This window comes from Meleagris gallopavo, chromosome 5, assembly GCF_905368555.1.
Source record: "Meleagris gallopavo chromosome 5, MGAL_WU_HG_1.1, whole genome shotgun sequence".
In the NCBI taxonomy this organism is placed as follows: domain Eukaryota; kingdom Metazoa; phylum Chordata; class Aves; order Galliformes; family Phasianidae; genus Meleagris; species Meleagris gallopavo.
Window position 1 is genome coordinate 7,945,501 of NC_139408.1, and position 24,157 is coordinate 7,969,657.

Consider the following 24,157-nt stretch of genomic DNA (forward strand, 5'->3'; position numbering starts at 1 on the left):
GATCAGAAGTAATGTCAGAAAACATGAACAAAATGTTCTGTTTGAAAGCTTATACATAGAGAAGGAAGATTTCTGCAGAAGCAATAGAAATTTCAGCTGGCAAAAATTCTGATGTAATTTACCTAGACTTGATAAACTTAGCTTTCATCACATTACTGCAGAAAAGAATAATTCATCATGTCAGCACAAGACAGTACTAAGCAACCTCGTAAGCGCCCAGGGGAACATGAAGAATACTAGTGTATGAAAAGTACAGGTTGTATAAATTAACACTTCTGTTACTCCATACAGTTTACAAATCTGGTGGTTCTTTTCAGCTTTTTGGATTATTTTTTTTTTAAGAAATATTGGTTCATTGATATTATTGTACCATTTGAAGATTACTCATGGAATTTGTAAAATACTTTATGCAGCATTTTCACTTAGTGTTTGCATATTACCATGAACTTGCATATTTTCTGCATTATTTTAATTTTTATGTCAAGCCCTGAGGTTATCTTCTTTATCTTAAATTCCATTGCCTTTCTTTATGATTTAATCCTAGTTTAGCGTTGTTGATATAAGAGAATATACATTACTACATACAGCTACTGCCTCTATAGTTTGACTGGAAACAATTTATTCAGCATTTTTTATAAAGGTGAGGCTGATGCAGGAGGAGAGGTTGAGTGCAGTGTTGAAAGAGTTGTCTTTCAGGCTACTTAAGGTCTTCTTTTGGCATCTTTGCATTTTATTGAAATTCATCATTGAACTAAATCATTGAAAAGCTGTAATTGTGATTGCTTGTGCTTGTGGTGGTTGCACTAAGAACTTTCCTCTCTAGTTTACTTTTTCAATACTATTTGATCAGAATGTCTGTAGTAAGGAAAAACTGCACTGAAAATGTCGTTGAAACAAACTATTGTGAGTAGATGTAGTGCCCAAGTATTTAAAATTATCAGAACTTTTCATGTACTGTTTTAATTTAGAAAAGGTTAGAGTTGTTGATATACAATAATTCAAAACTATTCTTATTTGGGAAGTAAAAATGTACCTACATTTTCTGGCAATTTTTTTTTGTTGTGCTGTAGAATGCAAATTATTCATGGATACTTTTGGCCAAGAGGATTTTAAGAAGTTAAAATGTCAAGATACTTGAAAACATGAAGTTGAAATACTGCTGAGCTCCTAGATGATAAATCTGGCACTAGATTTTGGATACAGATCCCGTGCTTTTCATGCTGAGCACTGAACCACTTAAAGCTCACTGTGCCTTTCATACTTGGCTTGGTTCTGGTGGGTGGACTTACAGTAGTTTATACCCGGTGAGCTGATATCAAAGTGTATGGAGCTGATAGCTCCAGAAAATGCTGGCTGTTTTGTTTTCAAAGCTGCTGTTGACTTCTGCAGTAGTTGGCTGATATGTTGATCTAAGAGTCTGAAGTTGGCCCAGTCAGAAATCTCACTCTGGCTCCTTGCAAATGAGCATTGTACGGAGCAGTGAGAGGTATTTCCCCTACTGAAAGTAATGAGGGATTGCCACAGAGGGATCAGATACCTTTAGGAAGGAATACAACTTGGAGCTCAGCACCAGAGAAACAGTGTTCTTTGGCTTGAGACCATCAGTCGTGATCTACCAAGGCTGCAGACACCTTGAGATCCCTTCAATGGATGTGTGCAGGCCTGCTGTGCTTTGCAGCGTGGAAAGGAACAGGTTCTCACTATCTTCTACCTCCCCCAGCATGCGGTCTGCTTTCCTCCACTTACAGGTGTGTCCCTGACAGAGCAGCTCCTTTGAGATTTCATTTGTACTAAAATGTTGACAGCAGAGTAGCTGGAGGACAGCTGGAAGCCGTGTTTCCTGTCCGCACATGGAGGTGATGGCTGTATCTGGCCTCGGACATGATGTGATCTGTGAGGAGGTATAATCATGCTTTTTTTTTTCTCTCTCTGTCTTTTAACACAAATGTATTAAGTGGCTCTTCGTAGGCAATTCCTCTGCAGTCTGTTGATATTTCTTATGCTGCTTTAGTACCGAGTTGAAGTATTTGCTATTCACTTTTTCTCTGAAAGATGGAATAGATTTTAAAATTCCTGAGGTTCAGTTGATTTTCATCTCAAAAATACGTAGGACAAACAAAAAAAAAAAATGAGGGGGAAGCTTTTCTTTGCTAAGGTGCAAATGTTTTTAATTAATGCATTTGGAAAAATAAGACAGTTTTGTTGGGTACCTGCACAGTCTCATAAGCTAGCACTAATTGAGTATTTTATATTTTTTAAGTGCATTAGTTTGGAGTAGGTCAGAGTTGTAGATCTGTATATTATGTAGCAATTATTAGAGTTACCCATATTTTAAAGATGTCTTTTTTAATTGGAAATTGTTTTTTCAATCTGCAGTTTTTAAAACCAGTTGTTGCAGAAAACCACTATAGTTATTGTTACAAATGTATTGCACTTGGAGATTGATGTAGTAATTGTTGGATGGCTGTCGATTTAAACATTCTTTTGATTCATGTTGTAATACATCATTTTTTACTTCAAAGTTCTGAAGGTCTGAAGTGTTTTGTTTCTCAAATTCTTTCACTGGATGTGATTAACTGCTATAGAGGGTAACTAATACAGTAGACAAAAGCGTTCCACTTTATAATTTCTTTAGTTTTATTCATAATTTTATTATGTCGTTTTATTAATTGAAGTCGTCCACTGGCTCATTTAGAATTCATGAGCCAAATTCAGTCCTCATGAAAGCATATTTAACTCCCGCTGTAATTACATGAGCCATATTACTTTCACAGCATTCATCCAAATTCTGATTAGCTATTTAATTTCAGCTAGTTTCTCTCCTGTATTGTGCACCATTTGCAAAGGAGGCTGTTTTGCAGAAATGTTTATGGGACAATTGTTTCCAGTGTTTTTCTGTGAAAAAGACACTTTTTTTTTTCTTTTGTTCATTATCTATATTTGTCCAGTCTGGAAGTGGAAAGAACATTGAGAAATTATTTCTTCACGTAAAATCTCAATTGAATATGTACAAATAACTGGAAAAAAAAAAAAAAATCAGCATCAATTTTGTAAGCAAAGAGCTGAGTCTGACAAATAGTTTATTTGGAATCAGCAGTTATACTGCACTTAGCAAGAGCTGACTTCAGTCTAAAGGTGGTTACATTTACAGAGTAGAAGGACTTTTCTAAGGAAATATGAAACTTTAATAAGCTAAGACTTTATTTTAGCATTGTTTCAAGAATTAATGGTTACTAATTACAGCCAGTTAGATCCAGATTAGGAATAAGATACCTAGTCATATAAAAGCAAATGATTAGCTATGGCAAGCATTGACAAGTAGTGGTTGGAGTCATCAAAATAGAGAGCATTTTGGAGACTGTAATTTAATAAATTAAAAGTTACTGAACTTAGAGATAAGTAGGTGGAAGGATATAGCTTGTAGCATAAAATGGACAACCAGTAGTCCTTTTTTTGTTATCAACTCTATTAACATATCAACTAAGTGGTGATTAGAGTTAGGACCTTTTTTGAATTTTGATTCCATCTCTGAATTTTGAATTCAGAAATAACAGTAATTTTCACTCAGGAAATCAATGGCCTTTTCCTTCCTTTTTTATTTTTTATAAGTTGATTAAACAAAGTATACAGGAATACCTCTGTTATGCCAAGCTTATCTGCTCAAATGGCTGTTCATACCATGAAAAAGCTGATGAATGCATTTAAATCTTTCAGATGCTATTGCAGTATTAGCTTTTTTTTTTCCTGGGTTTGATTGTGAACTGCTCTTTTCACTGCTCTTTTTATGCTAAAGATGCAGTGATTTGTTCAGCATGAATATTCTATTCAGCATATATATTTAGTGCTTCCAATCTCTGAAATTAGCCTTAAAATTTTGAGATTTCCGTGACTCACTTGCTGATGGCATCAATTTTGGAAGGAGAAAATAGCACTGCAGCTTATCAACTCACAGGGTTTGTTAAAATAACGTGAAGTCAAAATCTAGAGAAAACTGAGATTGAATATTATTGGGATTTATTTAAACATCAGATTTATGCTTTTGCTTGTCACTATGAACTCGGTCTTTTTAAGAATGTATGAAACAATCAGATCACTTTTTTTCCTAGACTGCCTTTTTTAATACAATATCACGTATTACAGGTGTAGTTGTGTTTGCATAATGATGCACGGTGAGAATTGGGAACTTCTTGAGCACTCAAGGCAAATTTAAGTATCAACTATCAAGTGAAGTAATCTTCTTAAGTACCTCATTTCCCACTTTCAGTGGGAAATTATTCATACTGAATAATTATAGCTTAACCATTTGCTGCAGAATGCCCATTTCTAGTTTCCAAATATATTTTTAATAACCTTTACAGCTTCATTTCAAATAAAGATAAATCTGCCCACCTCAGTCTCCATTTGTAACTGCAGATAACATTTGAAGAAACACTGTAATCTGAGAAATTGGGAAGTCAATGACTGTGTTTGGCCAAAGCTGAAGGAAAGTTCTTATCAGGAAAAACAATCCATGGTCTCAGGTAACCATGATATTTCTAATACCTGTTTTTTAGCTAATTAAAGTGAGCAAATTATAGATTAAGCAAACAAGTTCACTTTCACCAAAGTGAATAACCCATAGAAGTGTTTCATCTTTGGTACAAAGCAGTAGCAACTACATAGTTCAGTAGTTTATACAGTAATTGTGATGAAGCTTCCAAGCTAGTAGTGGAGGATAAACTGAATACTTTAGGTTCAGTGGACAATGAGTAAAAGCTGTAATTGCTAATCTGGCTGCCCAAGGAGTTTTGTCCATGCCAAAGTTGAAGGCTACCTGACTAACACCCATGAAACATGAATCAGGTTTTAAATGCAGCTTTACAGAGTGAGAGAGATATTTTACAAGCAGGAAATAGTGTGGTAACCCATGCTCTGTACAGAATGTAAGGTCAGTAGTAATTTTATTAAGTAAGAACTTATTTAATATACATATTTTTAGATGCTGGAATCTGAACAAGTATGAGTTCATTAACATTAAGTTGTTGAGAGAAGAAAATGCCTAATGTAAATAAAGACTAGAACTCTTGTGAATAATAAACATTTTGTATTACAAGTGAAAGTGAAAGGAAATAATGTACGAAATACCAGTTGATTAAAAAGATTCCTGTGCACAGACAAACTCTGTATTTATAAGCTCTGTATTTATAAAAAGATGCTTAGGGGAAAGATGTCAGAATTTGACCTGTTACCCAAAGATAGAACAACTGAGTGAAAAACCTATATTAATGCATATTAAAAGGCTGTTTAGGAGCAGTTCTGCATGCATAAAGATTTAATCATACAAAATGGCAGAGCTTACTCTTTGGCTTTGTAAAATAAAAGCTAGAAAGCTGGATCAGATATGAGAATGTGCTTTTCATTTCTTTTTGATGCAAAAACAGATAGGTCCACATGGACTCAAATTGTTTTTCTGCCCTGACTTCAAAGCATTTTTCTTCCCTTCACTGACTACAAGCACAAAATTACACTAAATCTCTAGATTCAGACCGTTAACAGTTCAGATTGTATTCAATGCTGTATTAGGGTCAGCTACATTACTCTGATTCTGTATCTCAAATGAGGATGTAGATTCTCACCTCAGCTTTCCAATCATCTCCCAAGTTCTTTCAATGTTACAGGAATAAAGTTTTATTGTACCTGCTTTTAGGGCTGGTGCAATTTAGTTCCCAAGGAAAGAGCTTTGTTGGCTTGAAGCAGAATCTGAGATTTCATCTGGAGTTTCCAATGAGATGTTAGTGTAATTTGTAACTCTCCAAGTTTCTTCTTTACTGTGAGTCTGACAAATACAAATCATGGACTGAGCTGTACTGGCATTTTGCTAACAAATTGCTCCCCTGTGGTCTTACTTTTGAGGATGACAATGGTGGTGAGTTTTGCTTTGTTTTTTTGAAAGGAGCAAGTAGAAGGAAGAAAACAATAAATTCAAAATGAGAAAGAATTTGTAGTTCTGTCTTCCAGATGCATACCAGGGAGGTATCTGGACAAGCAGTTTGTTAACTGAAAATATGACATTTTATTCCAACCTGGTTTTGTTCTTAGGGAAAAGTTAAACATAATTAAGATGGCTTGGAGTTAAACTTAGATCTGCAAATGCTCTTTCATGTTTTTGCTATACATAATTCACGAGTTCCTTATAAAGTTACTCGGATCAACATAGCATGTGGAATACAGAGAAACCTACACAGTGAAATATATTTTCCTGTTTAGTTATCTCACTGTAAGCAGAGATGCAGGGTAGCAGAAATCTTTGTGTTGTGGAGAAATCCAATACCTTCCAAAATGTGTGAGGTCAGCACCTGTTTACCAGAGAATGGGTAGGGTTTCCAAAACCCACCACAAGAAACTGCAGACCCCCCAATCTGCAGTCACTTCTTACATTGGGTACCCAAGACATAGTTGTTGGTCCCAGGGTTTATGCTAGCTTTCTACTAGTTGCAGAAAGAAGACAGTGTGAGTACCAAATTTTCTCTTTGGTAAGCTTCAGCACAGCTTGCGTGGGCCTTGGAGGTGGGAGTCTGGGAATTAGGAGGGTTGCTCCCCTCCTTCTTGTGGGTTGGAAAGAGTACATGGTGCAGGACTGCAGTGCTGTATCTCCTGAGTACCTTTTCTTCTTGTCATGGTCAAGGCCCAAAGTCCCCTGGGAAGGAGGGAAGGTTCTGGTGCTAGAGTGCCCATGCAGTGACATGTATTTGAGCTCTGGGGAGAATCAGCTGTGCAAAATAGTACAAATCACTCAACAGTGTATGGTATAAAAGACAGTTGTAATCATCCTAGTGTTTTTATTCATACGCAAACTAGGAAGCTGCTAAAAGAAGTAATTGTTGTTGTTTCAGAACAATCAAAAAGATGTTGTACAAAATTAATTTACTAAAAAGAGTCCTGAAAGAACTGTCTTATTGTGTATAATCAGTGACTTTTAATTGCGAGGGACTTTCATGCCTAGTTTTCATATTAAGTCCAAACAGCAAGACAGAGGGATTTTTCTTCATCTCTCTCCTGCAGATACCTTTGTAGGATAATCTGCTTCCGATAATAAAATAAAGGCTCCCAAGACAGGCAGAAAATGCAGCAGAAAATATAAGACCTAATCTGCCTTTTGTGATGGAGGCAGCTTATCCTCATAGCCCAGTGATACTTTAGCAGCCTGAAGTTTAGCATAGTTCTTGTAGCTATTCACTGGAGGTTTCTCTGTTGTACTTGAAGGTCGTTGAAACAACTTGGTTTTTGAGTTGTTGTTTTTTTTTTTGCTGACTCATCCACCTGATGAGGGTTTACTTAGAAATACTGAGCCTCTTCTACTTGTCCTGTGTACCTGCAAGGCGTGATTCTGTATGTGGGTCTTTACAGTGACTGAAGGCCCCAGAAAACAATCCTTAATGAATGAAAGCAGTGGGAGAGACATTGTACTATTTGTGTACAACCAAGCAGTGTGCTTTTGCATATCAGAGTATTTACTGTTTCATTTCTTGCCAAGGTTTACAGCTTGATTTAAGCAAAGAGCACAATAAGAACTGGCAGTCGTAGGAGAACTGAGGCTCACTAGGCAAAGCACAGTAAGGCTTCCTGCAGCTAGGACAGTTGCATGGGCATTAAAGTCCTGCTTGATATGAAAACAGTTTTCTATCTTTTCAACAGCTTTATTTGTTTGCTTGTTTCTAGTTAGGTTTATTTTTTTTTTAATGACTATTAAGCTCTTGTGAAAAGAAATCTTTATGTATAGGTGATCCTGATGTCCACCTTCCTTCTGTCACCTTCCGTTTTTCCTTTAAAAAAGAAAAAAAAAAATAATGAACACTGCAAATACATTAAAAGATGACAATGTAACAGGTTATACTTTTCATTCCTCTTACCTTGCGGAGAAGAGGAGAAGAGGGAAGAAGCAATGTCTGGGACATGATTGCAGTATTTTGGTCTGACACATTTCGATTTTCCTTGCAGAACTTTGTGAACTTTGCAATTTATTCATGAACACAGGCAAGATCAATGCTAGTTTTTGCAGAAGGTCAAGATTTACAGACTTTTCATTTAAGTTCTAGATGCTGACTTCTTTCTTCTTGGTTATCATTCACTGTCACCACTCTGCAAACAATAGAGACACTACTTCGAGGTACTTGGTGGGCAGGAAAAGTGCTATTTTTCAGATGTATTTCACTTAGGCTGCATGTATATATCTCCATTTAACCTTGAAATGCTTAAAAATGTTTCAGGAAGGAAATTTTACTTTCAGGATACAGTTGGGTTGAATAAAATTTCATGAATTTCTGTGCGTCTCTACATAGACACTAACAATTAAGACTGAAAAGTATCAGTTGAAATGCTAGACTTCGCTGCCTGAAATACATTTTCTACAGCTAAGAATGTTTTCATTTTCTGTAGTCTAGTTTATAAAAGGATTTGCTTTGATTTTGATGTTGTCTACTTAAAACATCAGAAATTCTTTTTTCAGTTTCTTTTTTTGTTTAACTTGGTTTAAAAGCAGAAATATTTCCACGTGCTTCAGGATGAGTACACAAGGTAACTTTCCTTTGTTCCGAAGGAACTGAAAGCTGCAGTGTCCAAATAGTTGCTCTCACTCCTGTCCACCCAATAGCCACGCAAAAGGCCCTCATCTGTTAAAGGAATTAATCACAAACTTACAGTGAAATGTAAACGACATCTTGACCTTTTATAAAAAGAGAAAAACTCAACTGTCAAGGATAGACAGGTGCATTGGGGGACAGTGAATTTGTCTGCAGATGAGTATATGTGGATGGAAAAGAAAACAGGCTAAGAAATATGATTATGTAGGAGTCTGCAAAGAAAGCTTTGAAAAGTAAATAGAGAATTTTTAGGAGACTGAAAGGGAAAATTCAGATAGGACAAAATCATGGGATAGTTTTTCTGTTTTTGTTTTTTTCTTTCCTGGTAGAAGTTGTTGAGATGTTCTGCAGAAATAAGAGCGAAACAAGGAGAAGCTTTAAGGAGTAAATCAAGCAAAATTTTCCTATATAACGGTCTCATTAATTCAGTAGTTACCAGCATTAGGAAAACTATGGAAGTCAGTATTGAAAGTATATATAAAAACATTAAATGGCAGTTCTATTCAATTTAAAAAGTTGATCTTAAGAAAGAAGGATTTTGGATGTTGTTTTAAATAAAATCAAAGTAGAATACCAGAGTAGGCAACAGCAACATTAGGTATTCCACTGCTCTATAGGTTCATGAATTTAAATTAAAAAGACAAAGTCTGGCTCTGAGTTCCTGTCTGTTTTCTATTAAAATAATATGTTAACATTTTTTCTGGCTTTAAGCATCACACTATATCATTTAGAGTTCATAAGCACCTTTACTGTAATCAAATATTGTTGCTTGGAGTTCGGAAGTTAATTAGTGTACACACATGAAGAAGAGTGAGTACAGTACGTCAAGTAACAGTATGCTGGTGGGCTAACTCAGTAGATGCAAATCTAAAGGTTGAAGTGAAGTAGTGAGTGGTTTCCTTCATATATGCTTTACAGTCTCAGTCTTGATTAGTATTGTTGCTACCTTTGGTATACAGCTATTTGTCAGCTCACCAGTAAGATAAGTTTCAGAGTGAACTGAACCTTGACTTGAATAAAATACGGTTGTAATTGTTTCAAATTTGCATAATGAGGCTGTAATCATGGAAAGCATACCTCAGAAAAATAACATGAATCTTCTAAAGGCTGGTCTGTGGCCAACAGTTGAACATTTCTGAATTGTTTTGGTAATTCTCAGCCTCTGCTCTTATGTTTGTACTCCTTCAACGGTAGGATTTTTGGCATAGCACAAAACACAATGATGCTATTGACTGTGGTTATGGGACAGCACAGCCTCTCTCCAGTCACATCATGTGAAGTGTGTGTGGAACTGCAAAGGATAACTCTTTGGGTGTCTGTGACACAGAACAGGTCTTACAAATTAGCGTATAAGTACACCAGGGCATTTATACACAACTGTTTGAGTAAAAAATGTGAAGATCACTGTGCATTTAAGATGGAGAATTAAATAAACAGAACAAGATGTTTGTTATATGCCCTCAGTAACAAGGGTATAAGTATCTAAGGGTACGTTCCAAAGCATAATTTTGCACAACAGTTTCATGTTTCTAATACCACACCAGCTGTGTCTAAAAATTCTGCTCCATGTGAAATTACTAGCTTGTAGAAATAGCAGCTGCTGCTGGATGCTATTCTTCCTTGACTTGCTGATTTTTATAGTAGGGTTTCTGCAAGAAGGCTCTTCCCACATGAGTAATAAATAGAAAAACACTTGATTTTGATCCTAGTGATATATTTGTGTTATTCATAATGAACTTGAATTCTGTGGAGAGTTTTCATATTGGGGAAGCAAGGTTCTGTCATTGAGATGCATTTATGTTACAAGTACTGCTGGGGAAAAAAAAAGTCAGGAACAATGTAAATATTTGAGCATCAATACTCACTATGTACTAGATAACATAACTAAGTCTGGATTTACTGGAATCACCAGACTGCTCTTTAGCTCAAGTTATACTCCAGTATGTATCTGCTGTGAGACTTTTGATCTGTTATGTTAATATATTACTCCTAACAGTGAAAGACTTAATGGATTAAATTGGAAAAAAGTTACAGCTGAAAGATGGAATAAAGAATCGGGCTCCTTATCTCTCATAGTTATTGTGCCAAAAGCAGGGTAACAAATACTGCTGTTAGTGAGCGTTACGTTTGCTCATTATAAATGTACAGTCATGTACAGTTCTCCAGAGCGATTTCATCTGGGAACATTGCCATAAGGATTACAAATGGCTTTCAGCCTGAAAATTGGTGTGTATTGCTTTAACATTCCATTGGGAGTTGGCAATTTATCCTTCAGATAATTGTCTTGTGGTAAGTTGAACATCTTACTGTAACTTCTTGCTAAATTTCTTGCTACATGATAAACCGACTTCTATGAATAATTTACTGGAACTGGCAACCCAGATCAGCTCTGAGGTCTTTATCAACTCTGGGTGCTCTTCAAAATTTAATAATAAACTGGGAGCCAAAAATCTCATTGCACTTAAAGTCATTGGAATTTCACTGTTAATTGCAACGGGAATAACAATTTGACCTGTTAGGGCAAAATGCTCATGAACAGAAAATCCACACCACATCACTGTGAAGATGATTGTGTCCTAATAAGGAAAGTTCATTTACTTACTCTTGTACCTGAGCTATTGTTTGTTGATTTGTGTGTGTGTGTGTGTGTGTGTGGCCAATTTTGTATTGTTTGAAGTATTTTTACTGTGCAAAAAACTTGACTGAGTTAACTTGTGCCTTCATTGCTCTGATGGCAGATTTAGGATGTGTTCTGTATTGCAGCACTGCAGCAAAGTATATATGATGTAAGTATCCCACCAAAGTTCTAAATCATTCTAGCTCTACAGGAAATTTGCAATGGAAATCCAGGTGGTAATTTTCTAGAAAAGACAACAGCAGTTTCCAGTTTGCCAGCTTGCTGGCTGATCTGTACCACTCAGGCATGTCTCCAGTTTTGGCCACTGGCTGCTGAAGCAGAGCCCTGTTGCCTTGTGACAGAACTGCAGAGCTACCTGGGGATTTCTCAAGCGCGCTTTATGTGGTTCTGCCATGTAAATAGAAGTAGCCAAATCTAGTCAGACAAGCTCTAATATCAGCAAAGAGGTATGTACCAGCTAGATATATGGGCTAGATTCAGTGGGCATTATGTCAGCTCTAACCTTTGTAAATCATAAATTGTTTTTTCTAACGTTGAGCATTCTTACATAGATCTGCTTTTTGCTCTGCCCACTTTATGTCTCAGCACGTGCACGTGCTGTGCACTTGTGTTTCCTGGTGAGTGTAGCTTAGCACAGGGTGAATTTTTTTGGCAGTTGGGTGGCTGGCTGTACAAGTGAAATGTTAAGATTACATTTGAAAGCAGAGTTTGTCAAGGAGGAGATGAAGTGGAACAGAAGAGTTAAATGAACTTTTGCTCTGAATACAATAACTAAGAAGCAGGGGAGACTGCAACTCCAGGCATGAATTCTTCTATTCCTCTTCCATGCTGATTTGCTACATGAGTTTGCATCAAAAGGGATGGAATTCTTAAGGATGTGCTTGGTCCAGTGGTAAATAAAGGGCAGAGCTTCTTCTCCTTTATTCTGGAGCTGGTCTGAGTAGCAGAAGTGTACACAAATTTTTGTTTTCACTGTAGTATTGTAACGTGAATTTTCTAATATTCAAGCGAATCTTTTTAGAGATTTAGAATATGAAATAGAAGAATACAGTTTACAGCAAATCAGTTCACCTGAAATGGAGGTGGGAAAAATAGGATTCTGAATTTTCCTTAATAATTCATAGCTATTTTGAAGATGTCTTGAGAGTCCTAGGCTGTGCAGCTGTTAACTAGCTGCTAACTACCTTTCATTTGTGTTTTCATATTTCAGCTGTCTTTTTTGACAGAAAATGTTTAGAACAGATAACAAACATACTGTGACTAAACTTTTCCCTTGGCCTTATGAAGAACCTGGGAAACATTTCATTAGTCCTATTAATGTTGTACCAATCACAGTTTGCTTGTCTTATTTATTTTGTCTTAATACGGATACTGAGAGAGTGTAGCAGGTGGTATAAAAACAGAAAGTGAATCAGTGACCCTAGAATAGTGACCTTCTAGGAAAATAAAGGCGGCTAAGGAACAACTGTCCTTTAGCTGGAAGATACAGTTTTCAAGACATGAGGAAAATTGCACGAAAAGCTTTTTCAGAAAAAACAAAAAACAACAACAAAAAAAAAACCACAATAACAACAACAAAAACCACCTATACCAACTCTTACTGTCTGGAGGAAAAATAGTTATATTCAGTTATGAAGTTGTACTTAAAAAAAAAAAAATGCACAAGAAAGTGAAACAGAAGGATTTTGGCAGAGGTATATGTCAAGCTTTGAAGGCAACTGATGTACTTTTCTTCAGCACGAGTTATGTAGGCTTCTTCTAATTTAATCCCTTATTTGCTGCAAACCTTTACATTAATAACACCAAATCTTTGTTATGAACAAATTCTTTTGCACTACTTTAATGTGCTGTCAGCCTAGGCTTCCTGAGGATGTTTCTAGAAGGCAGCTGGACCTGTTGAATGGGGAGGGAACACAGGAAGGAAGCAGCAGCCTCCCGAGCCATCCTGTCAGTGTGTAAACTACACTCTTCCAACTTGAAAGCACCTGGGGGGACTGTGGTCAAAGCTGTGCAAGCATGTAAGACTGAGGCTGTGTTTTGGCTCTGACACTTGTCTAATCACAAATCCTGTGAGTTTATGACTGATGGTAACAGTGAATCCTTGCAGTTTCACTTTTCTTGACCTACCTGACTTCCTGAAAATGGTGCTCCCTTCCCATTACCCACAAGATATAGCAGTGCATCAGTGCTACTACGGGGGAAAAAAACAAATAGCAAAGTGCTGTGGGTTGTAGCTGATCAATGCAATGTAAGGAGGAAGTTTATTTTATTACAGAATAAGAGAATTTGTTTTTTTGTGTTATTGTTTTTTTTTTGTGTTGTTGTTCTTGTTTTATTTATTTATTTATTTTATTATTATCTGCTCTGATACCAATATCAAAACAAGGTTGTTTCTGTGGAGGAAACTCAGCTCTGGAGGGAGTATGTGTGTGTGCTGCTGGTACATGATTGTATTTGGCTGAGGCTTTCATTTCCTGAGTAAAAGTGCAAAGACCCTTTGACTGTGTCCATCTGCAGACAGCCAGTATTTTAACTTCAGTGGAAATAAGCACATTTTTAGCTACTGAGTTTCCAGTGCCTTGAACAAAGACTATTGAGACATTTGCTGTTTTAGCAGAACAAAACTCAAAGTCTGAGTCAAAATTTCAAAGTCACTCTAATTAGTACTGAAGTGATAGTTCAAAAATTACTTTTCTGCATTATCTCAACATTTCTATCCTGTTGGATTAGTTGATGATGATGCTGCAGTATATTAGGAGCAGAATTGCTGGTAAGGTGTTTTGCCTGTGTCCTCTGCAGCGTTTGAAACAAAAGGGCTTTGTTATCCATTTTAAACTTAACTCTGGCTGGTGTAATTAATAATATTTGTTAAAAGCTTGAGTAAGTGCTGCTATGGACATTCATCTTTATAATAACTTATTTAAATTACAAATACAAACTCCTTTTTATAGGGCTACATAGAAAATAATAAAATGCAAGCATGTTTTTTATATGTAATACTTTTACCTGCAGGTCAGTTTAAAAGATGATTAAAAGAAATTCACACATGTATACCTAACATGTACATTGTGAGATGGTACCTCAGGGACTCTCCTATTCTGGGGATGGGGTAAAGGAGCTGGGGGTTGTTCATAGTTTTCAGAAAAGCTGTCTGGTGAGCTGCACAAACCGATATTTTACCATTCATTAGCAGCTGAAGCACAATTTCGACAAGATGTGTGCTTATAATGTGATACAGATATTGGATAAGCATAGTAATGACAATTCTGTGCATAATGGGTTCTATTCTGGAAGATGTGATATTATTGGATAAGATACTATAATATACAGTAATACTATAATATACAGTAATTATATTTATAGTAATATAATAATATCCATAGTATTTGATAAGCAAAGTAATATCCTGAAATAGCTCAGTTAGAAGGAATAACCATCTCAGTCAGCCCCAGTTTGAGTTTATTTTACATGCTGATTATAAACTGAAAGATGCCTGTCCCATAGTATTTGAAAATTTTACACTTCTTTTTCTAAACTGGTCGCCACTGATAAGTGAAGTGATGTTAGTGGGTAGATTGAGCTCTCTGAAAGGTAAGTGGCAACCTGCTTATTATTTCTACTAAACATGATTACATTCAATTGTCCTATTTCTATAAAGTTTTGCTAACGAACAGATTTAGGTAGTTCACCCAGCCAGGGCCATCATTTTGCTTCTGCCCTGCAGGATCTGCTCAGACTGAAACAGACTGAATAGGAGACTAAATTCAGTAATTAACTATTACCAACAATGTTTGTTGGTTAACTGTTAATTTTAAAATGTTATGTTGCTTCCTGTATGAATGGAAACAATTTAAAAGCAACCATAGGGTCAACCTGCTGGTATTCAGCACATTTATATTTGCCACGTGTTTTTTGGTGAGAGTGCTGCTTCTTTTTAGAGGCCACAAATCATGTTTGTGTTTCCTCTTGCAGAATGTTTATTACACAAGCAATCAGCAGCTCCATGTGGGTGTTCTGAGTCCCACTATTGACGATGATGACAACAGATGCCTGGTGGATGTGAACAGCAGGCCCAGGCTCATTGAATGCAATTACGCCAAAGCCAAGAGAATGAAGCTTTACTGGCAGTTTACTCAGGTAATTCTTATTCAGCAAACATTACAGAAGGTTCAGAAAACTGTGTTTCTGTTTGTGAAATGTGACTAATCAGTTTACCAGCAAACCAGAAGCATCCTTGTTTGGTTGGGTTTTTTTGCACAGTGTGGGCAAGCTACATTTACGTTTAATTTCTATGTTAACTCTCTCAATAGCATACAAAACTTTTATTATATTCCTAGAGATGTCAGTGGAATACTTACTAATAAACTTCTAAGATGGTTACTGTTATAGAATGATCCCAATCTAAAAACAAGTGATTTTGTAAAGTCAAATACAAGCAAACCTATTTTAAGAAGGGGAAAGGTAAAGCTTTCAAATGGCTTTTTTTTTTTTTTTTTTTTTTTTTTTTTTTGGAAGTAGCAACTCCTCAAAAGGAGAGAGTGGGTTGCTCTTGTGAAGAGAAAATTTTGCAATTCCTTTTTTTTTTTTTTTCTTTTTTTGTTACTTGATATATTAAAAAAAAAAAAAAAAAAAGGTACACGTAAAATCTGAGAAGTGATTTCACAGTGACGGGAATGGTGAGACACTGAGTCCAGGCTTGGAGCCCACACTTCACAAATGATTTAGAAATATAAGGGAGAACTGTAAGAAAAAGTTCTACTAGTTGTGAGGCTGGAACATGCTTCGTGATTTAATGCTTACAGAGCACGGTATTCAGTTTAGCTAAGAGGATGTGGCAGGGTGACTCAAAAGCACATCAGCATTTCCATAGAAGGAGACAGATTATCCTGAAGACAAAACAGGTTCCATTGCCTAGAAGCTGAAGATACTCAAATTTGATCCTTTAAAAGGTGAGACTTTCTAAAGATAAGAACTAAGATAGTTAGCACATCAGGTACTGTCATATCAGTTTCTTAGGACAAATAAAATGAGATTATAGTATTTTCTGAAAACAAATACTAGATTTAGCTCCTGGAGAAAATTCAATAGCTAAATAGTTTGAATAGTCACATTTTCTCCTCTCCAGTTTTGACTGTATGCATCTGGTTGAGTGCTCCTTTTCTGTGAAATATGGCACAGCTGCCTTTTCTCAACAAAACCTAAGTTAGTGATATGTAAGCCCTTAGGCTGAGGCTCAACATTATGGAAATTCTATTCTTGCATTTAATGTCTTCTGTAACATCCATGTTTCAAATGTATTTTTTGCTAGTCAATTAGTTTTTTCTTTCTCTTTGACTTAATGAGTTATTACTTAGTATATTGGGACACTGGTGGTACAGTTTAACCTCTATGTATTAACTGTGCAAAGACCATTTGGACGGTGATCAGTAAAGCATGCTATAACATAATTTGTGCTTATACTTGAACATAACTCAGATATTTGTCTTTAAAAGGTAGCTCTCAAGTAGCAGACTTTGAACACCTTATCTGAATAGATATCCCAGCTTTCAGATCTGTTCTCTTAAGGTCGAAGTTTTATTCATTTCTTCTCTCAAATTTTAACAATTATCTTGCCGCAGAATGAGGGTAAGGTGGGGATATTTCATTATGGCCGTATTTGTACCTGATTTTTTGGTACTGTTTTTTGAATGCAGAATTAACGTATTTCTTTAGATAGCCTTTCGGTAACATTTTTCAGTAGTGTCAACATATTCAGTGATTGCTGAGTAGTGACAATTAATTGTTTCTACTCCAGGATACTGCTGCCATTTTGTCACACTAAGTACATTAGAGCTCATTTGGTGTGCAGTTGTAGGATGTATTAATTTAACTAATAAAAAAAAGTCTTCTGTCTGCAACTCCATTTAATAGCATTGTACCTGCTCTCGGAGATGAAACTAAATTCTGTAGATGGTGCTTTTCTTCTAGAAAAAAAATACTGCCCAGGAGTGAAAGTTAATTAGTTGTTTCTTTATGATAAAAAAAGAGACAAATGAAATAATTAAATGTTTTATGTTCAAAAATGATTTTGTTAATACTCCTGCTAATTAAAATGCTGTTGTTTCTCAACATACAACACAGTACACAGCCTCTGGTGTATGCTGTAAGCTAAAAGAAAACTAATGAGAATGATGAATTGATGAATTCTATTTGAAAAGTTCTAGGTTAGTCTGGGGAAAGGAAGGATTTCTGTGAATGTTCTGGAAGATGCCTGAAAAGGATAGTTTTTTTATTACATTTTGAAAGCTCCAGTATTTCTGTTCCATATTATGCAGTGAGCAGAACAACTGAAAATAAGCAGGACTGTAAGGATTGGTGTTGATTGTAGTCTCGAAGTTTGTGAAAAAATTAAAATGTAGATGCTGGCAGTAGCTGTTTATAGCACTGTCTCTTATCTGTAAGCATGCTTTGACTTCTGCATTTGTCTGGTCAGACAAATGTTATTAATAATATTTATGCTATAGATAATTTTGAAACTACTGCAGTGCAAGCGGAGAATTGAGTCAGAAAGAAAATGAGAAAGACTCTCTGACTTCCAAACAAGAGCAGGGTAAACCAACTGATCTAAATTTCCCTCATCAGCACAAAAATCAGTATTTGACTTGCATTCCAGACATGTATCTTAAAGGTTGAATGAGGATATTTTCCTGTTTACCTACAAAATATACTCCATATTCTGAGAGGTACCGTGATAGTCCATGGTGGAGAAATGATCTGAGGAAATCTAATAGAAGGATGTATAGCTTTTTGAAAAATGCATTTTTTCAGATAAGATACTTCATGCTGATTGACTGGACAGAAGCCTTTGGGAGACTGTGGTAGCTTGTCTGTACAGAACAAAATTGTATTGAGCATTCAAAGCTTGCAGTCTGTGTTTGTATACTCAGGATCCATTTGAGCAAATTTCCATGCTCTGCAGCTTTGTACAAATGCAATGAAATCCAATACAACGTAAGCTTCAGTGACATTTGTGCTTCCAAGCCTTCTTCAAGTGTTTATAACTGCAATTATGCCAAATTATGTAAGTTAGCCCTAAACAGACTCTCATCAACTGGGTAGTGTTCAAAAATTCTGTTGTTCATGTTGTCTGTCAAGTCTCTTCCTCCTAGGGAAGTGCTTATTTGGGGAATACTTTCATGCTGTAAGTTTTAGAGGGGTTTGACAGTTCACCTAGTTCCATGTGTTTCACCACTTATCCATTTAATCAGAGCAAAACTAGGTCTTTTAGCAAAAAGGTAAGTGATTACCAGAAATGACACAAAGCAGTGAGTTTATGGGCAAGAATTACATGGTAGCAAAGAGGTGGGAATTCTACTACAATGTTAATTTATGCGTGGTATCAAGAAACCTGTTCTGGCGTCAAGAACCATTAAGAAAACAAAAACGAAGAGTTGCCACTCAGTGTTCCCTATTGAGTATTATTCATGACAATGTTTTCTAGATTTACTTACTGTAATTACTGCGGTCACTCTGGGATGATATCTAGTTTGAAGGCCTTGGTTGTGATACCATCCTGGCACTAAGCAATCCTGCTCCTAGCCTGTGAGCTCTTTATGGCAAGGAGCAGGTGGACATGCAGTGTGCTGGCAGCAGTAGTCTCCCCTTTGTAAATCAGTACTTGCAGGGAGTGTCCAAACCTACAGCGCTTGTCCACAACAGTTCCTGTCCACACACTCAGTAAATCTGCCATCCTTGGGACTGCTGCTGCACCAATTGTCTTATGTTGTCTATCCTGTGACAGACAAGGTACTCTGAGATGTAGGTCATGCAGGCTGATGTCACTAGATGTTTAACTCCTTGAGACATTTTTCAGTGAAAAGCACATAAGGCCAAAATTGTGCCATTCTGAACCAGTCATCTGATAGCATTAACTTTCTTATTTGTACTGAGAAATAGTATATTTTAAATGCTGGAACCAGGCATTTATTTTTAAGAAATTCCTCAATTCCTAGTCTGATTTCTCAGGTTTATTGCAGATAGAAAGGCAGTTGTGACACAATGTGAAATTTATCTCTAAATACATCACCTGGGTGACAACAGTTATATGTGTAGAAAATTGAGAAAGTACACTAATGGCACACTAGGGCCCCTCCAGCAGTATAACAAAGGCATAAGGAATATATTTTTCCGCAGTTGCTTTCTAACTTGCAGTATCTTAATGAACTGCATGTTTATCTTTAGGTGAGTGGGGTTGGAACTGGTTTTCATCCTTCTTACCAGACTGGCCATGCTGTCATTATCTGCTGTTGTGAGAAGCATGTCAGGAGAGGGCTATGTGGAAAAGAATTATGAGAAAGGACATGAGGCAGAGGTGAAAACCTAATAAACAAATAGTTCTAAGGCTTTTCCACGTTGAATTCTTTTCAGTACAGCAGGCTCTGCTAATTTAATTTCCAGCTACATAAAGGTAAGCAGAGGTTCAACCTATATGGATGGGCAAGTCACCAGACTCCTGGGAGGGAGAAGCTGTGCAGACCACATGCTCAGCACTGTCCTGTATTTGTGTCCACTAGAAGTTACAACTTCCTTCAATACTTGCATTGCTTTTACATGTAATGAAGAAGTGCAATTCCAGACAGTGCAAGAGGATTCTGTAGAAAATCTTCCCATTCAGAAATGTTCAGAGAAGGTGGTTTATGCCATCTTGAGAGACTGTAAGTAAAATCTGTGGCCATGTACTAATTTTCAAAAGTTATAGTGGGAAGATAAATGGAAGATAGAAGGGAGCAAATGATTTACTCAATTGTTATAGCATTCCACATCATATTTAAATAGATGTTGAACAGATAATAGAAATTCTGTAGATTAAATAGATATTCAGTGTAGCTCTGTAAAGAAAGAATGTGCCTTAAAATTACTGAAAGTGTTTCCATCTTGTTCATCCTGCAGATCTTGGCATTTTCTGGATAACTTTTCTCCATTTTCTTGCTTGCCTTTATCTCATGACATAAGAAGATGTGCAATACTACCACTAGCTAGAATCATTACCCACAACCACTTCTGAAACAATGTAAAGACTGCGTGCAGAATTAAATGAGAAGCTTATGTACAGAGTCTGCTTAGTTCATATTTCATTTGCCCCCTTCCTTAGTTTATCAAGTAGGAGCTAATGATGTTAAACAGTTCAGAGTTTTCTTCTGATGTCCACTCCCGATTTTCAATCTATATGTATTAGTCAAGGACGTCTTTGTACAACAGGGATTAACAGCAGTAGAGCTGTATCTAGGGAAACAAATACCCCTCAGAAATTCTTCCAGATTTTTCTATTATCAGGCCATGTGATAGAAAACAAAATGATTAATTTATCAAGAATTTAAATTTCTTCTGTACTTCAAAACCCCACAGGATGCAAATACACTCAATTTGTATTTGCCATATTAAGACGTGCTATATTACTATGCAGCTATATAATTATGCAGTAGTAACTGCCTGGCAGCTCAGGACACAAAGTGATTGTGATCTTATTTAAAAAACAAGAGAGTTTGATATTGAGGAGAGATAAAGAAAAAAAGAAGCTTAAATTATTCAATTAACTAAACCAACACGCTAGGATAGGACTTCTTGGATTATGTCTTGCTATAATCCTAAAAACTCTTTAGTCCTGTTTACTCAGAATATAATTATTCAGAAATATAAAAACCTGAAAGTATTCTATTTTGAATCCTTGATTTCAGCTAAAATACAGAAATGTATAGGCTAAAGTATATCACATTCAGAAAAAGAAATATAAAATGTTGTATTTTAGTAAATGGTGTTAAATCTCCTTGCAGTGTTGATGCAGTTAACAGCAAAGGTCTTGTTTCTTTATATTTAGCCTTCTATTTGAGTAATTTTCCAGCAGCAAGCTGTAGTCTTTGCAAATTAGGTGTAGAACTTGCCAGTCAGAAGTTTTTTGTGACTGCAACAGTAAAAGGAGCTTTTAGTAGGTGCATTTCAAGTCTTTTCCAGCGTATCGCGTTATGCACTATTTACTCTCCTGAGGACTATATTTAAGCTCTAAAGATGCTTAGGCTGAATTAATTTAAAAGAAAGCTAACACATACTGTGTTTTTCCTTGAAAACAGATAGCCTATTTGCATATTTAGCATGTTAATATTCAACACCACTGTTATTTACCAAGAAATTATTTGTTCTAGTCCAACCCCTATTCCTAGTTTCTGACATCCAGATAGGCTCTCCAAAAAATGCAGATGGCTTCAGCAAGGTCCATTATAGACGTGCAAGAGAATGGTCAAGCTTCTAATGCCTTCTACAATTTTACTGATAACCAACACATACTTACCCAGCAAAGTGGCTGGATTTCATGGGGTCTGATCTCCATTCTAGATTCTTCCTCTGCATTACTGAACCAATCACTTCTTGGTTTCTGGGGTTCTACTTTTGTCAGCAGTAAGACGCAGGTATTTTTCTTTAGAATACATACATTTCTCTAACTTCCCAGGCAAGAACAAAGCTCCGCTCTGGTGAAATCAGTAGAAGTTGCATCTTGAATTCCAATGGAATGTAAGCAACTTTGGTCACCAGACAACATCAGACAATCCAATTAAAGATGAAAATATGGAAAATACTTTAGTAAACATTTTTCTAAGTAAGCAATTAAATTAGAGTGCACTGATGATTTATGACAAGAAAACAGGGCTTATTAGTTACTTAGTGAGATGATCAAACCACCTAGACCGGTACCATAATCTGTCAGTGACAATAGCTAATATAACAGACAAAAAATACATTATTTCCATTATTGTCTGAGTAAACTGTGCAAGGTCTGCACTGCAACAGCAAGGAAATTCCCATCCCAGTATCATTCCAATCAGCTTACAGCATTCTGTAGAAACTAAGGAAAAAAGGCTATTTTCAATAACCACATACTGTAACTAAAGATCCCAAGAGCCCAACCTAAATTCCCATGTTAGAATACCCAAATCAATTGAAATACTAGTGTAAATGCATTTCTTAATTTTTTTCACTTGGCACTCAATTTATTTCCTGTTTTCTAGATATTGGTTTAATTATAAGCATATAATGACAATGCAAAAAGTTCCATTTCTGGGTAGAAATGAGTTACAAAGCCCTGAACACTCTGGGTTCACATTAGAAAATCCAAACCAGTGAAATACCACCATCCCTAAAGAAAATAAAATTTCTTTTTTTCTTTTCTTTCTTTCTTTCTTTTTTTTTTTCCTGAATGAGTCATATTTGAGTAAGAATTGCATCTTAAAAATAAAAAGAAAAAAACAGGAATTCATTTTTTTCTCCTATTTTAATATCTCGAAATCATAGGCATCCCAGTACATTGCCTAGGGCAAACATCTATTTCTTAGGGAAAAGGTAAAAAATCTTGGGGGTTCCTAACAGCGTTGAATTTCTCATTTGGCCTATGATGATTAACTAGTTATCTCCATATGCTAAGGCTAGTGGTAGGAATGTGAACTTTTTGTCTTGACATTATTTCTTTTTTATGCTGTTGGAACATTTTCATCCATATGGAGAAATGGAGAAAGAACGAGATAGTGAGGTGCTCCTGGGCTTGACCTTCAGTGGCATGCTGTGAAAGGGTTTTTTCCATTAGCAACCTCATACTGCATCTTGTGCACACTCAGTAACTGGGAGGGAAGAGATGTTTACAAGCATTTTCCACAAGTTAGCAACATGGAAAGAGCTTTAGAAAGAAACATCTATGCAAATGATGAATTCTTCAAAGTCGAACAAAAAGGCAGAACCTAGAAATACACATCAGAGATCAGAAAATTAATTAACTAGATTAATTACCTTGTCCAGCAAACTGCCTCCAGCAGTGATCAATGCTTGCTGTTTCCCAGAAAAGAACTCTCTTCAGAGCCAAAGGCTCACTGTAGCACCGTAAGGGGGAGTTACTACTGATCCCTGTTGCGCTTCCTTCATGAATGCTCCCATTTGTTTTGTCCAAATGATGATCTCATTGTGCCTATAAAAATGTTTTTATCAGTGCTCTTAAAAGTAACCCAGACCATTAAAAATAAAGTCTAGTCTTTCACTGAACTTTGATGCCATCGGCAATTAATTCGATAGGTTTCCTAAATTCACAGAAGTCACAATAGTTGCACATTATTAGTTTTAACAGTCATTTTTCCTTAGCTTATTTACCAGGTTCCCACAGCTATTCATACTTTCCAGCACAGACATCAGATCCCACTATTTTCATTTACATACTAAAAAAAAAATATCTAATTTTTACTTCATTTAGTATATTTTTAAATTCCTCACCATTCAGCAGATGTCAACATGTCCCACCAGCATGTACTCCTGGAGCTTACTGCCTTCAGCTTTTATGACTGTCAGCTCTCAAAAAGGCACCAATTTATTTCTAAATGAATTGTCCTGTCAACTTGTTACTCAGGAAAGCAGCTGTATTCAGAGATGTGATGCTCTTCATTATCAATAGCATAGCATAAGGCTAGCGCTTCCTTTTCTACACTCCTATTAGGTAATCCCAACTATCTAAAGATCAATGCAAATATATCATCACTGTTTTTCAACCATCCCCTTTTTTATTATTTTTCATTAATTATTCAACACTTTCCTGTGTTTAAAAAAATAAATACGTATAGTTAGTGTTTCTGCCACCTATTTTTCTGATATGACAGAAAGATTTCCTGGCCACTACTGACAAAAAAAGATGTATGTTTACTTTCTGAAAAATCTCTGAAGGTCTTTCCAGTCTAGGTAATGTATTCTATCCAAAGCCTGCTTCAATTTTCTTAGTTTTATATTATCATTTGCTATAGTGAAATTAATTTTCAATTATCATATCTTAAAGAACTTCTTCATGTTTCAGTCAGGGCTTGAATATTTTTCTGTGAGGTAGTGTTTTCTAAATCTTATT

The 24,157-nt window shown here is 36.1% G+C and overlaps 1 protein-coding gene across 5 annotated transcripts in view; it reads left to right on the plus strand.

Moving 5' to 3' along the window:
* The window catches only part of GALNT18 (polypeptide N-acetylgalactosaminyltransferase 18), a 244,109-nt gene that overhangs the window by 211,077 nt on the left and 8,875 nt on the right, over nt 1-24,157 (plus strand). For 3 of the 5 annotated variants that reach the window (XM_085224103.1, XM_085224102.1, XM_085224104.1), the window contains one exon: nt 15,229-15,393. The exons of 1 other annotated variant lie outside the window; for it this stretch is intronic. In XM_085224103.1, coding sequence (XP_085080229.1) covers nt 15,229-15,393 — 165 coding nt within the window. Of the gene's footprint in view, nt 1-1,748; nt 1,883-15,228; nt 15,394-24,157 lie in introns of those variants that run through there. One more of the 5 variants, XM_085224106.1, reaches the window with a different exon arrangement.